The sequence below is a fragment of the Synchiropus splendidus genome, chromosome 14 (assembly GCF_027744825.2).
Source record: "Synchiropus splendidus isolate RoL2022-P1 chromosome 14, RoL_Sspl_1.0, whole genome shotgun sequence".
Classification (NCBI taxonomy): Eukaryota; Metazoa; Chordata; class Actinopteri; order Syngnathiformes; family Callionymidae; genus Synchiropus; species Synchiropus splendidus.
Window position 1 is genome coordinate 14,111,725 of NC_071347.1, and position 15,631 is coordinate 14,127,355.

General features: G+C 43.3%; 1 protein-coding gene across 2 annotated transcripts in view; it reads left to right on the plus strand.

Moving 5' to 3' along the window:
* The window catches only part of grm3 (glutamate receptor, metabotropic 3), a 43,028-nt gene extending 28,858 nt beyond the window's left edge, over positions 1-14,170 (plus strand). The window contains exons 1-8 of one of the 2 annotated variants that reach the window (XM_053886595.1): positions 431-663; positions 2,031-2,273; positions 2,384-2,573; positions 5,679-5,988; positions 6,061-6,254; positions 7,699-7,831; positions 9,393-9,570; positions 9,703-14,170. In XM_053886595.1, coding sequence (XP_053742570.1) covers positions 564-663; positions 2,031-2,273; positions 2,384-2,573; positions 5,679-5,988; positions 6,061-6,254; positions 7,699-7,831; positions 9,393-9,570; positions 9,703-9,779 — 1,425 coding nt within the window. In that variant the 5' untranslated portion in view covers positions 431-563 and the 3' untranslated portion in view covers positions 9,780-14,170. Of the gene's footprint in view, positions 1-430; positions 664-2,030; positions 2,274-2,383; positions 2,574-5,678; positions 5,989-6,060; positions 6,255-7,698; positions 7,832-9,392; positions 9,571-9,702 lie in introns of those variants that run through there. The other variant, XM_053886594.1, reaches the window with a different exon arrangement.
* Positions 14,171-15,631: the final 1,461 nt, after the last annotated feature.

Consider the following 15,631-nt stretch of genomic DNA (forward strand, 5'->3'; position numbering starts at 1 on the left):
GCTCTAATGACACTGCTTTCACTTTTGTGTTCCGGGCACATGTACGCGGCGCCCCCGCAGTATCTAGAGCAGTTTGCTCTTTAAAATAAAGGCGCTGAACTGTACAGTGACGATCATAATGTTCGCCTTTGTTTTAAAGACAAGGATGTGTTGATGCCATGTGTCAGTTAGCAAACTAACTTGAAAGATTGTCCCATTGATCACGGGACATGGAACACATGATGCCATTTTGGAGCTGTGACAGCTCACTCCAGGAGGACGGAAAAGAAGTCCATAACTTCCATGTGGCTGTGGTGGTTATTCAACAAGATGGCTAGACTCGGAAACCTGGACCCCGACTGTCAATCTTTAGGACTGAAGTAAAATTCTTGTGGCAAACACCAATAGTTTTCCTACTTTGTTGTCGAAGGTGAAGCTTATGTCTCTGACTCTGTGTCCTAAACATATTCTTTGTTCAGTTGAGGTCTACAGGATATCCATACGTACATTTTCCCCTGTCAGAAATAACGTATCAGCAACACTAAAGCCTCTCTATTCGACGGTGGAGAATTTCTGGCACTTTTATGTCTTGTTCTTCGTGTCTCCTTAGAGCTACTTATCAAGTAGGAACTGGAACACTACCCCCATGGTTTCCACTGGTACTGCTCCATTTGGTCTGTATCCGTAAGTAGTCACGTGCAGGAATACGGACGAAATGAGTCTATGGAACGTTGAGCTTAAATGGGCCTTGAAGCATAAACAGTCATTCAGTGAGTGAAATTAAAATGAAGTTAGCTTGGCTCTTACAAAACTTTTGGGTTGAAATAAGCTGCTTGGAGGAGGCCTGCACTCGCTAGCCTATAAATGATACATCTATGCAAAGTAACGTGAATATTTTTCTGCGCCGTGCTCTTGTTGCTTTTCTCCCTCAGACTCACAGTTGAGGTCATTTTGTAAGTCAAGTATTATTGCAGTGCAAAGTGATCTATGACTCTGCTGAGCTGTCAGATTAAAGCCAAATAATGTTTCTGCGCGTAAGTACTGACAGCTCCTAGCAACAGTCTCTGTATCTAAGGTGGCGCATCATCCCTAGCTCTAACTTTTTATCAGAGTCGCCCCGTATAAAATGCATTACATATGTAAGCACCAGTGATGAGGATGGTCCTGTGCTGCACTCGGCACTAATTCCCCCAGCAAGAGCGAATGGTTTGTGAAACACTGATTTGAAGAGTTGTCAGCCGCTGCTGACCGAAGGCCTTGTTATAGCTGGTAGGGTGATGCCGTATGAACCCGCTGCACTTTCCCCAGCCACATCATCATTTGGCAGGAGAGGAGAGCCATGTTCCACGTGTCAGCAGCACTGACTTGATTGCTCCACTGTCCGAGCAGAGACGTCCGTGTCGAACTGACATGCACTTTGTCTGTGTCAAAACAACGAGCGCCGCCTGTCCTCGCGCAAACCGCCAAAGTGACTGTTTCTCCCCGAGTCCATAGCTGCTTTTCTTCTTGTGTTGCTTTTAATGGTTCTCGCTCCCTGCCAATGTTTCAATCTCCTCAATTTCTACATCCGCAGGGTAGATGGTAATCCTCTCACAACAACTTGTATACACACCAATTTGGCAGTTTCAGCAGTGCACCTCCCTCACATGAGGGACCCCAGAGCTAATTCTATCTATGTGTGGGTTGCTGTAGCGCTGCCCGGGGATTCAGCCCGTGCCTTCACGCGCGTATGACTTTATAGGCAGTTTGCTAATGATGCATTTGGTAATAAACTTTGTCAGTTTGGAATTTAGAACAGCGGTTTATATCTATGCGACCTAAGGGAGGAACGGGAGGCTTCACTTCTGATGCCGCTCGCTGACTGCCCGGCACCTCGTCGACCTAAGAGCTGGGGTTCATTGTCTCCACCTCAAAGCTGCTTTGAAAATAGCATCAATGACACATCAATAGCTTGATTGTTTGTTATTGTTTAGCTTTAATCTCCTCTTCCACTCATCTAATCACTTTCTTTTTTTTTATGCCTATATCGCCCTCTCTCTCATCCTTTCCAGCCCCTTTCTCTCCACCCGGCGCCGAAACGGCGGTGAAGTTCGATTCCCAGGGTGACGGAATGGGACGGTACAACATCTTCAGCTATCAGCACACTGGCGACCGCTACAGCTACATGCCCGTAGGCGAGTGGGCTGAGACTCTGAGTCTGAGCAGCGATCTGATTCACTGGCCCAAAGAAGCTGTGCCCACCTCCCAATGCAGCGACCCCTGTGAACGCAATGAGATGAAGAAAATGCAGGCAGGTAGGAGCACCAATTTACACAATGTAGATATTTCCCTTCGTCGCGGCGACGTCCACGCGGCGAACAATTTCCAATTGTCACACTGTGCCGCGTGTAATCCTGTTTCCAAGGTGAATACTGCTGCTGGATCTGCACCGCCTGCGAGCCTCATGAATACCTCGCTGATGAGTTCACATGCTCGCCCTGCGCTCCGGGCCAATGGCCCACAGACGACCTAACATCCTGTTACGAGCTTCCCGAGGACTATATTATGTGGGAAGATGCCTGGGCCATCGGTCCAATTACCATTGCCTGTGTAGGGTGAGTGATCAGAAACTATCATGTCATGTGATGTCAGAGGTTTGCTCCCACATGGTGCAACAATCCTGAGAGGAGGACGTGGAACTGGACCTTTCACAACTGTCTCATAAAGCAATATTGCCTTCTATGGCTAGTTAGGTCGACGGCGAGGCTGAAATCACTGCTGCGACACTGGATTGTTGGACTTAATAGTCAAAACATTTCAAGATCTCCGTTGTGTGTGATATCTAAAATTACAAAGCTCCTTCAGGCATTACTTCCTCCATCACAGTTTGGACTCAGTCCAAAGAGATAGTTGGTGGTGCAGTGGTTATGTCATGGGTTTGAAATGAGCCGGAGGCCACCTGGACTCTGACTTTTTTTTTAAAGTTATATTTACACTTTAATAAAACAAAGAATTATGATGATTAAAAATATGTAAAGGTAGCCAGAAAATCTAACTCTGGCTGGAAAATATCACTTCACCAAAACACAGACAGTATAGTCACAAGACATATTCACCCTCACATCAGCAATGGAGAATGAAAAATAACAAATTGCCGGTCAAAAGTACCTTTTACTCCAGCAATGCATACTGGGACAGTTAGGGGAGTTTTTTGTTTGTTTTATTTGTGTTTTTACAAAGCAAAGACTTGCAATTTCAAGGAATATTAAGTCTGTTGCTAACACTTAACACAACTCAATACAATGAAGTGTTTCAAGTTGGAACAAGGCACTTTAAGTTACAACAGAAGCTATTTTTGTGAATGTGGGTGTGGAGGTCTACCAGAAGTAGACTGCCAGAAGAGTCCCTCACTTCTCAACCTGTGTAGCTGGAATAGACTCCAGCCCTCCACAACACCTTTAAGGGAATAAGCAGAAGACAAACACTGAGCAAATAAGTGTATTTGACTTCAGTTTGACTCGGCGCATGAATAACGTGGTACATGGAATTCAAGATAACTTCAAACTTGTTTTGCTTATCTGAAACAAACAATGGAGATGACTGTATTCGGCTGGTGAGAAATATACTATAGGAGAAACATTGTTGACACAAAATTTCATTACAGTTATCTGTAATGTAAATAAACTGACAGTAATTTCGTTTGAGGAATAAGAAGTATCAGAATTTGATTCCAATGAAGCCATCAGTCAATGTCTCATTATTTTAATACATGGAAAAGCACTTTCTGCTCCTGCAGTATAACAAGTATGTTTTAACACAGGGGAAATGTTTGCATTTGTTTTTGTTTTGTCTTTTTTACCCACATTACACTATTCTTTCTATTGGGTAGTAAAAATGAAACTATACATTTTTATAAATACGAAATCATTGGTTTAATTCAGAGTGATGATGCCAGACATGACGTAGAATACAGTTGTCTTACAGTTTATTTGCTTTAAACCACTAACATATAGTGTTAAAATTATTAACTTTGAATGAGGAAAAACACTTACAGCGCAAACCTCCACTCTGGTTGGTAATTTCTACCCATGTTGTGGTTTATATCTAATATGAAATATCCTTATATTCTGGGCAACTGTGAAAAAAAACAATTGACTCCCAATGTATCCCTTCCACATTGGCATTGACTGAGGCCTTTTCCCCCGAACCAGAGAGAAACCTCTTTAATTTCTGCAACATGTCTGGATGATTCAATGGCGCCAAGACACTGCAAACTGCATCCATGGTCTGTAGCTCTGGTTAGCAGAAGGCCATTCATTAGCATCACCTAACAAATATGTAGCTGCGTGTCGCTTGGTATCATAAAGTATACAGCCACACAACAAGCTGAACAAATGTTGCAGCATTCATGTGGTTGTTCACTTGTCAAGGAGGAGAGTTGCCAGCTTCGAATCCAGTTGGAGAAAATCCCGACGTGCTCACCATTTTAGAAAGGCACGGCCAATGTTTGTGTGTGTTTTGGCCTGTTCCAATAATTTTACTTTTTTGGCCTCCCACTCTTCTGATTCACTCTGTTCCGATTCTGCCTTTGGCCAAATAAATGCTGTCATCTGTCCTGTGACAAGTTAAAGTCCTTCAAGTGGTGAAGAACCACACGACACCTCACTGTACAAGCCAGTGGTTGGTTAAAATTTTCAAGGACTGGGGAGTTTTTCTGAGCCCTATTGTTTAAGAGATGACAAAGTGCTATATAATTTGAGATGAAAGTCGAATTATTAATCTAAGACACCAAAAAAAATACTGCAGTCTATTGAGTATGTCAGCAAATGGCAGTGACACTCCGGAAACCGAGCAAGAAACTTTTCATTGGCCAAACAAAGGCAAAGGATTCTGATGTTTATCCAGAACAGGACCACAATTTCACCATGTTTCCTGCTCTGTTCCGGGAAATTACAGTGAACTGCATCACTGTCAGGTCATACTCAGTTGGATATTCAGATGTAACTCTGCAGAATATCTGTAGTAAATATTGACTAAAAAAAAAGCTCAAGTCTTTAGCTCTTGGCAGTGTTTGAAAAGAGGAAAAATATTAATCTGGGATCTCAAGGGAGAGATGAGATTTTTGGGAGAACAGTTGCTCTCATAGGAATTGTGCAGGATGAGTTTGGTATCTGTGAGGAATTCAGCAAGGAACGTCTAAATATCTTTTCAGACTGTATTCACCGGACGGATTGTAGTTCTATTTTCCAAGTGCATTTTTGAGTGGTCTGTTTTAGGTGCGCCTGTGGCTTTCAAGGAGACTCTGTAATTTCTCCTTTCTTGTAATAATCTTGCCATTACACTGGTGAGAAAAAAAAAAAAAAAAAAAACGAAGAGGCTTAAAACATGATTGGGAAATTTGTCACGCTGAATATTATAAATGACTTTGCAATTGCTTTCGGCGTTTAAATCAGTAGATTTTCAATCACACGTTGGCAATATTAGAATATTATTCGACTAATATTGGATTAATGTAGTGATGGTTCGTGCAGTGGAAATCTGCGGGCACTTTACAAGTGGATTGCACCCGAATTTAGAGGATTTTCTGCAGCCATATGAGTCGTTTCATTTGAGCATTTGGGATTTGCTTTTTTTTTTTGGTGGTGTCAAAACAAGAGTGGAACATACGGATAACACTCATCCGTGAAAATGAAAGGAGAAATGTTTGACTTCTGCCGCAGGTTCATGTGCACTGGCCTGGTGTTCTGGGTCTTCATCCGACACAACAACACACCGGTGGTGAAGGCGTCAGGCAGGGAGTTGTGCTACATCCTCCTTTTGGGAGTCTTCATGTCCTACGCCATGACTTTCCTATTCCTGGCCAAGCCGTCTCCCGCCATCTGCGCCCTGCGACGCCTTGGCCTGGGCACATCCTTCGCTGTCTGCTACTCTGCCCTTCTCACCAAAACCAACAGGATCGCCAGGATATTCAACGGGGTGAAAGACGGAGCGGGCGCGGTGAGGCCGCGCTTCATTAGCCCGTCCTCTCAGGTGAGTGACCGCAGCGTCGTGCGTCTACATCAGTCATAAAGGACGGACGCCAAATTGCCTCCTGTTCGTCAGGTGTTCATCTGTCTGAGTCTGATCTCAGTCCAGTTGGTGATGGTGTCGGTGTGGCTGCTGCTGGAGGTTCCCGGGACGCGGCGGTTTACGTTGCCGGAGCGACGCCAAACGGTCATCCTCAAGTGCAACGTGCGAGACTCCAGCATGTTGTTGTCACTGGGATATGACGTGCTGCTGGTCATCCTGTGTACTCTGTGAGTGAGGCAGCGCTTGGTCATGCTTTTTACACTCATCATTGCTGTTATCAAAGTCGCTACGCTTTTTTGAAAAATACAGACTTCGACACTTTGATGGGTTGAAGCAGTGCTCCTCAATTATTTTCTGTTGCGACCCCTGCAGGAAGGAGTAAACATTTCGCAACCCCAAACTCTCTGCTGCCTCTGTAAATAGCATCATTTTTCTGTAAAATTATTATAAATTACACCCCTGCATAACATTGTATCCTTGTTAACGTTAAAGAAAAGAAAAAGGAAAGTAATATAGAGCAACTTACAATAAAGAATAACTTTATTAACATTGTTTTTGTCTGTAACAGAAAAGACTTACAGTACATCAATTTGCCTATATATATATATATATATATATATATATATATATATATATATATATATATATATATATATATATATATATCACGAGTGGATGTGCAATTACACTTTATTCTAGTACGCCAAAAAAGTATGTTCACCAAGGTCCCATGCGCCGGCATAGCTCACCCTACTATGTGAGAAGGACTGGGTTAAAGAGTAAAAAAGAGCTTATTAGTTGCAGCTGAACATCATCACTTCCACTAAGTTTGCTCCTAAAATGTTGCTGTACAAGGTTATCTGCATTTCATTTCCAAGTTTAGTGAGAAGTGAGGCTAAATTGTGTACCTTTTAATGGTCAGAACATTTGCCTAGGTCACAGCAACCTTTCAATATTAACTCACAAATAAAAACACATGATGAACAGGGTTATTTAAGACAGGAATTCGGATAGAGTTCTCATTCAACTGCCCTTTTCTCGGTTGTTTGTGGCTGAAGTAGTCTGTTTTTAACTTGTGTGCATTCAAATTCCATATCTCTATGACGGCTGGAAAACTATATCGCAAACTGCAAGGTTAGGTCGCGGTCATTACGGCGCTGAGCTGTGATACACGTTTCCCCGTTTCTAGAGTTTGGACTGTTCGGTCCATTATTTAATGGTTCAGTAGTGCTTTATGAACAGCTAACCATGAGAAGAACTGATGAATTGTGGAGCAGCAGTCTGCAAAAACACGCATTTGTTGACGAATATTTAAGTTAAATCACACATTAGTCTTGTGTGACTATGATTTTGGAAATGATTTTTTTTAAATATAATTTTTATACCAAAAAAACGTATTTTTTCTTTCACCCAGGTAGTAGTAGTAGTAGTGTTTTAATAATAAATTGATGTTGTGAGACCAAAAAAAATACATTTGAGGTATTGCTGAAACACTAAAAAAGGTGATCCATCAAAAACTGAAGTACATGATGTGGTACACTTGAATACTCGCACCAACACCAATTTCAATTTCAATTTCATTGCAAATTTTGTGATTCTTTTATTTGGTTAAAACAAAATCACGGGTCTGAAAGAGAAAGTTCTGACCAGGTCTCCGCTTGGCTTCCGCAGATATGCCTTCAAGACCAGGAAGTGCCCTGAGAACTTCAATGAGGCAAAGTTTATTGGATTCACCATGTACACGACCTGCATCATCTGGCTGGCCTTCCTGCCCATCTTCTACGTCACCTCCAGCGATTACCGGGTATTTCAAATACGCTTCAGCGGCAGCAACCGCCATGTTTAATAAAGGCCCCTCAAGCTTTTAGCGGATGTAATGAGTTCATTATGAGCCCACTGGTGAATGGCACGGGTCACAATAAGCGCAGGTACTGCTGCTACTTTCTCATCAGGTCGGCAAACATCCCAGCTCCGCAGTGCTGCCACGACAAAGAGCCTGACTCTGTCAAAACGCTGACACATGTCCAGATTTGCCGGCGAAAAGGGAGCGAGTGTTTACCTGATCCATACAAATCTGCCACGCACACACACCACATGGGAGGAACCGTATCAAAGGGTCTAAGAGAAGAGCTGACACCAGGACTGTGCGTTTGATCCCAAAATAAGAAATGGGAAAACACACACTCACCCTTTTTTCTCGCCCCTCATTGCTGGGTAGAGTTTTCTGACCTGACAGTCCGACTAATGTGGTGCAGTCCAAGTTTTGCTCTTTTATAATCTCTTAATCGACACAGATAACAACGATGGGGGTTTGGAGAAAGCTGCTTGAGTCAAGGAAGGTTGCACACACCTTTATAAGGTTTAGTTTGCCCGTTGTCCAACTGACCCAGTTAGATGTCACATTAGAGTTAAAGCACATTCAGTTTATAAGGCTGAGTTGGGGTCGTGTGATAATAAAACAAACAAAAATGGCATCGACCGCTGTATATTGAAGAAAAATTCCTCCTCACAAGGAGCACAACTTCCTCAAAGCTTGGCTATTTAAGCTGTTGCAACAAAAAAAAAATACAGAAATGTCTGACCACACCACAAAACTTGCGCCCACTAGTGCCCACCACCAAAAACAACAGTTCTCACATTTGGATTGTTACAAGTTTCATTCAGTTATGATTCAATGAATGCTGCTAGCAGCTAACGTCAGTTACCAAGCCGCTACTTCTCCTAGTCCAGCAACGCAAAACTTCTCGATGCAAAGAGGTTTTGTTGTTTTTTAAACAGGCAAGTGTAGGAGAGGTAAAGAGGTAAGCAAGATTGAGAAGCTAGTGAAAGCTAACTGGTGAGCGGAGCTACACTCCTGAATGTTCATTGGTCCTGATGCAGAATGCTTAAAAATGGGTTTGAAAACACAATAATGGGAATTGTTGTGTATTTAAAAGTAGTTTTGATAACAGCTGTCCCCTGCCTCTCACCCCAGATAGCTGGGAAAGGCCAGTAGAAGCAGTAGAAAATGAATGTCTTTTTGTAAGCATGAAATCCGTAGAAATTAGAGAAATTATTCGCAACCACAGGGGTTGTGTTTAGATGGTGGGGGTCTTCTCTCATCCTTGAAACACAAACAGTAGCAGGAAGTGACAAGATAAAGGCAGCTACTGTGGCAGTGGCCATTCCACGGCTCTTGGTTACGTGTTAAAAATGCAGCCATTTTGAGACTTTTATATACCCATTTGTTGTTCACTTTCTTCACACTCGACCCAAAACTTGTCCTTGAGTTCATAAAATGAATGTATAAGAACCATTGCTCTGTAGTGTTGGTGGAACAAGCGAGCTCTTCACACCATGCTGTTCATTTCCATCTCGCTCCACAGGTCCAGACCACGACCATGTGCATCTCGGTCAGCCTGAGTGGCTTCGTGGTGCTGGGGTGTATGTTTGCTCCCAAAGTCCATATCATCATGTTTCAGCCGCAGAAGAATGTGACAAGTCATCGTCTGAACCTGAACCGCTTCAGCGTGAGCGGGGCGGCGACCACATACGCGTCTCACGGTGAGTTGTGTCCTCCATGTTGGGATTTGTGGGAGATAAGATTTGTGTGTCTGGTGTTGTGGTTCGTCGTGCGAGCGTTCAAAGGGACAAAATGTCCACTTGTTCTCACCAAATGTATCTTTCTTGTTACAGCTTCTGTCAGCGCCCACTTTGTCCCCACCGTGTGCAACGGGCGAGAGGTGGTTGACTCCACCACCTCGTCTCTCTGAGCCCCCCCCCTCCCCTGTCCTGCGACTGTTAGCCAAACCATGAACTCCTGAGATCATGTCAGCGTCACCTTGCGCGCGCACACACACACACACACACACACACACACACACACACACACACACACACACGCTCCTCGTGGACTAGAACTGTATCGTTTACAAATGTAGAAAGTGTGTAACTATAATTAAATTATTTTCTAGTGATGTAAATACTTGAAACTTGTTGTAAGTAGAGAATCAAAAGAACAAAAAAAAATGTTTTTAGGAGAGACTTTTTTGGAGCCTTTGTTTTTGATAGCTTTGTTATGATGTAAATAGACATTACTGGCTTAAACAAGGTAGGAGGGAGTGAGTGCCCCTCGCTGTGGATGCACATACGTGGCTCTGCTCGCCCTCACCTGCAATACCCCACAGAGTTTTTATTCTTTTTGTAGATCTCATTGTAATAACCAACGTTGGCATTTCTATTGTCCTAGCTGTACATTTGTATATAGTATGACTGATGGTTCAAACAGCACAAAAGCAGAACTGAAGTGTTGGGAAGTGAGGGACGTTGCGTGTACAGAGAACCCATCCTGCTCATCACAGACTGTGGCACTGTATTATTCTGAGTTTAGGAATTAACCCTGTCACATCTGGATAGGTGTGTCATGCATCCTTGATCTGTGAGGCGTTTTGCTGGGAAACGTGTTTTTGATACAAATGTTCTTTTTTTTTCTATTGCTAATCATTAGATCCCTTTATCGAAGTGGCCATAGATTCAAGCATGTGTTCATCAAACATAACACACGCAAAAAAACATTTTACAATGATGATTTTGTGACATTGAGGAGATTATGCTGTCAATATCTGTTGACTACTTAAAAACTGACTGAACGTACTCTTTATGCCTCTCAATATTATGATATATGATTCTGATATGGCTGAAGTGTGTTGACTTAGACACATTTATGCGCAATGTTATGTTGCGTTCATATTTCTTTCCACAAAGCTTACGGATATGGACCAAATGGAGCAGTACCACTGCAAACCATGGGGGGCAGTGTTGCTGTCACTACCTGATATGTAGCTCTGAGACACGAAGAAGACATAACAACAGCGGAAATACTTCGTCCTCCAGTCACGATATATTTAACCCCCTCACCGACCACCGCCGCCTACAACACTGCCTCTGCTTTGTCTTTTGAGGTACTTTATCAATACAGTGGTACCTGTGGTATACAGTGGTAATTTCAAGATTTTTTTGCTTCTGATTTCGAACAAAAATCCAGAAGTCAAACGCCCCCGAAAAAAGCAGTAAAAACCATAATGTCCGCGGACCGATCAGCTGGCCCACGAGGCGCTTTGTTATTGTGTATAACGCAGCCTCTGTATGCAGACGTGTCCCGTTAGCTACATTTACTGACTGTTTTTTCTTCATATTGAGGTGTAAAACCTTTCCTGTCTCCTCAGTGGACCGTGGTAGAGTGTCACAGGGGAGGTGCTCGCTCTCACTCCAGGGTTTGATGTCCTGTTGTGGGCTGGAGCTGGGACAGGGATGAGGCGAGTCTGGGACAGAGCGTGACTTGGTTTATGACTTTGTCACAGCCAAACTGCACAGAAGCGCACATTCAGAGCTGGACACGCACAGGGCACCTCTTCCCTTCTGGAGAGACGTCACTCACTCGGCAACCCCTCCCACATGCAGCGGCCACACACATAGAGGAACAGCGCACCTGCAGCAGACACTCTACATTCACTCCTACAAAAGACTATTTTAAGGCTTGGAACGCATTATTTATTTTTCCATTCATTGTAATGGGAAAAATTGATTCAGATTTCGAACAAATCGCTTCTCAAACGGCCGTCTAGAACGGATTGCGGTGGAGAACCGAGGTACCACTGTACTTCTTCCACAGCCACCATGTTTGTTTTGGAGTTTGTCCTTATCATAAACTTTTGACTCTGGGCTGCTCCTCCTAGTGGATATATTGGTGAACAGCAACACCAATGTAAAGCGCGGATGGACATCAATGACGGTAATATTGTTTGAAAATTTGTGTGTAAAGGGAGCATAAATGGGCCCTAAAGTGAAGCCATATTTCAGTTTTTAAAGAATATTTTTTAACAATAAAAAGCTAAACAAAAAAAAATGAGCCATTCATAGATTATTGGACATTTATATTGAAGACTTTATAGTACTTTGCGTACATTACTTTACATATACATATAATAAAACAGGAGAAATTTTAAAGTTTTTAACAATAATAGCAGATATCAAATGCAGCATGATTTAGTGAACATGACCGACGTCAAACAAGAAATCTGAGGCACATTGTTCCTTTCAGATCAAAGAAAGCAGCACCCTTTCACACGCAGCTCGCCTCACCACAGCAAGTAGCACCAGTTACTCTTCCAACACCAAAATCTCATCAGACAGTTTGATGAACACATGCTGAATTATTGAAGGGGAAGTGGTAGCTGATGTTTTTGTGCCCTTAGGCACAGCACATGGTGATGTTTCGATTACGGCTATGTGCCTTAATGTATGTTTTCTGGAGCTCCAGGTGGAGCGCGAAAGAGATGGGTTTTACATTTCCGCTTGTGTGTGATCTCACAGTAGAGTTTGGAGGGGCGAACGGAGGTTGTCACATTCCACCCCACCCCCCTGTCCCCCCCCCGCAAGCTCCCTGTCATCGATTGTTTACGTGTTCAATCCGAGGAACTATAAGGCTGCAGAGAATTTCTCTAACCCCCTCCTCCTTCATTTTTCTGTGCAAATAAAACAATAAGTGGATATTTCACATAGCAAGCGTGCCAAGTCGTCTTTTTCAGCCAGAGGAAGGCAGAGCCCGGAATCTCATCGATTATTAAGATGGCAGCACGTTGACGGGTTGATTGGAGTGTGGGGTTTACATGGCTGCGCTAAATGTGTTGACGTTGGGAGGCAGAGTGGCGCAGCTGGCTCCAGCCGTCCCACGGCGGCCCGCGAGAGGAAGCCGAGCAAACAGCGTCAGCTGTTGCCTCGTCGCCGATAACAAAAGATGTGAGGGGGAAGCTCGCGCGCTTGATAATGTACATGTCATTTGTCAAAATTCTGATCAGAGTTCAGGGTGGAAGACGGTCGATCGAACCCTGAGTTGAGTGAGACCTAACTTTTTATTTCCCCGAGAGCAGCACACAAGTGTTGAGTCTAAAATGTTTGTTTTTTGTTTGTTTGTTTCAATTGTGACTGAGAAAAAGTGTATCTCAGATATAATCTTTTTTTTTTTTTTATTTCCTTAAAATTTTACTTGAATTAAACGTCATGATCAATCTCATTTGGGTTTTGACAATTTCAGTTTTAAAAATGTGGCTTAGCTTCTAATTTTTTAACATTTAAACATGTAGATCAGCCGTTAAAAAGTTGCCATTTTTGTCACACAGGATTTGCCATATTAGCCAAAATGTCTTGATTCGCGTCTATGCTAATTCAGGCAGCTTAGATTTCTGGTGTAGAAATGTGAGTTTAACATTTTATGTCATCTTGTACGAAGGATACAATCAAAAATTACGATAGTTTCATAATTTTGTAGAAAGCAAATGTGTTTACGAAAAGAAAACTGGGATTGCTACATTAGCTATAATGCTAATTGAAAGATTAGATAGACATATGAGCTTGGTTCACGACTTGTCAAAACACGACGATATACATATATATATATCATGAGTCTTTTCGTTGAGAACAAAAATTCAGTTTTTTGGGTTTTTTTTCTCATGATATTTAAAGTCATAATAGCTTCACTGCTGCGTTAGCTGAATTGCTAATGCAGGTTGTCGTGAACATTGTTTCAAGTGATCTACAGCTTCTTTATTGGTTTAAACTCTCGCGCAGCCTGATGCATTAAACTCCATTTGTCACAGTGATGAAACGCCTAAGATATCTATGGCAGATAAAGGAAAATATATGAAGTAAAGAACTGATGTTTTGTTTGTTTCTCCTCTGCAGCCTCGCTGTGACCTCAACACTAAAGCACAACATTTTTATTAAACAAAAACTGCGGTGTTATTTATGGTTTTACTTTCAAAAGCCAGGAGAAAGATCGTCTCTTGGACACATATGATCTATAGAACCAAGGTGCTCAAGTCTATTTTTCTGCCTCTAACACCACACAGCAGCATGAGGAACAAAATGCGATGTGTTTGAAGGACACCTCTTTTTCAAGACTCCTGTTGGAAGACTATATAGTTAACATTAGAAACCCGGCAGCACATTCATCTGGTCACACCTTTGCGGCGCCAGGCTTTAAACACTGCTTTTGATTATCACACTGAATGATAGATTTGAGGAATTTAAGAGGCATCGACGCGCCAAGACGAGTCGACCTACATTGAGGTGTGTGTGTGTTAGGTGGAGAGGTGTCGGAGCAGAGGGGAGCTGCGGCTGCTGGATTATGTAAAACACTCCCACAGCCCAGAAGTCGCAGCGCTTCTGATGAATCCCAAAGCATCTGAGAGATTCTCCGTCTTTGTTAGCAGAAGGCTCAGCCTTTCACTCCGCCGTCCTGCTCCCACAAGATACACCCCGCATGGCAGGTTGCTACGGACAACCAGCACCACATCCGCAGCCGGAATGTCTATTCGTCTGCATGAAGAGGAGGGGTGAAAGCAGAGGAACATAAAGAAGGATTCTGCTTCTGATTCCAATTGGCAGCGATGGATGAGATTTGGCTCAGAGCTCAGCTCTAATCCCAATTTAAACGCCGGCACTTAACCCAGGCTCTCCTGTTATTGAGTCTGGAGACCAGTCCGGTACAAGGATCTCACACTCTTCCTCTGACCCTCCTTCCTTTAGCCTTCAACCTTTCCCTTGCCACTTTTGTGCGCCTCATTTGCGCCGAGTGTGTGAATCTTGGTGGTGTTTTTGTGTCTGCCAAGACCACCTAAAGCCAGAACAACAGATTGGTCGCCCGCACTTAAATTGAAGCGCTCGGATTTGGCTGCCCACCTGAGGACCAGCCGTCGAGGCGGCCTTGAGGAGGCTGGAAAAGTGACAGGGCTTCAAGAGCTGGAAGCAGAAACTGAAAACGGGAATTAGATGTAAAGGATGGTCTCGAAATAGACCTGCTTCTTCTCAACAATCGTGTGGTCTGCGCCTTCACGGGAAGGAACCGTCTAAATTGGTTTTACCGCGTGAAATCCTTTCAACGGCAGAACACTTGTATTCAGCCTCCGCCAAAGACCATGTGTCCTACAAGGGTCTCTGTTCGGCAGCCCTTGTCCTTGGCCTCTGGGTTTGGAACGCAACAAGAGCTCAGTGATTAAACCAGTCAGAGGTGAACCCAGGCAGATCTGAGGAAACATCTGATAGAAAGGTGTGATTTGGTCGACAACGCTCTTGATCCAGCAGCATTTGACCATCAGAAGGTGAGGTAAGGACATCTACCAGGTAGGATGCTCCGAAACATTAAGATTCTAGTGGCATTTCTGCTGCCACTGAGCCTTCCACAGTAACCAATGCTCAGTGGAGCAACTGCCTTCCTTGAAGTACCTTCGGTTCTAAATCAGATTGAGATCAGGTTTGTGTCCAGGATACTATGACTTAGCTGAACATGTTTTGTGAACAAGTTTCACCAGTGCAGAGCGAAGATGGTATATCCACTATCCCTGAAATTATATTCCATCTGACCACCGCAAAGCAGAAAACGGTAACCTGCACTATGTCAGACTGGTGGTCATAATCTCAGAGCAGGGTTGTGTTTATGAGGGTATTTTGTTTCAGACGATATGTGATCCAAGCCGCCTACAGGAGTTCTGGTTGCCAAACTGTTAAATGTTGCATGAAAGTTTTCCTTCTGTCAATTCAGATTTCACTGCAAATTGCGACGCCGCTT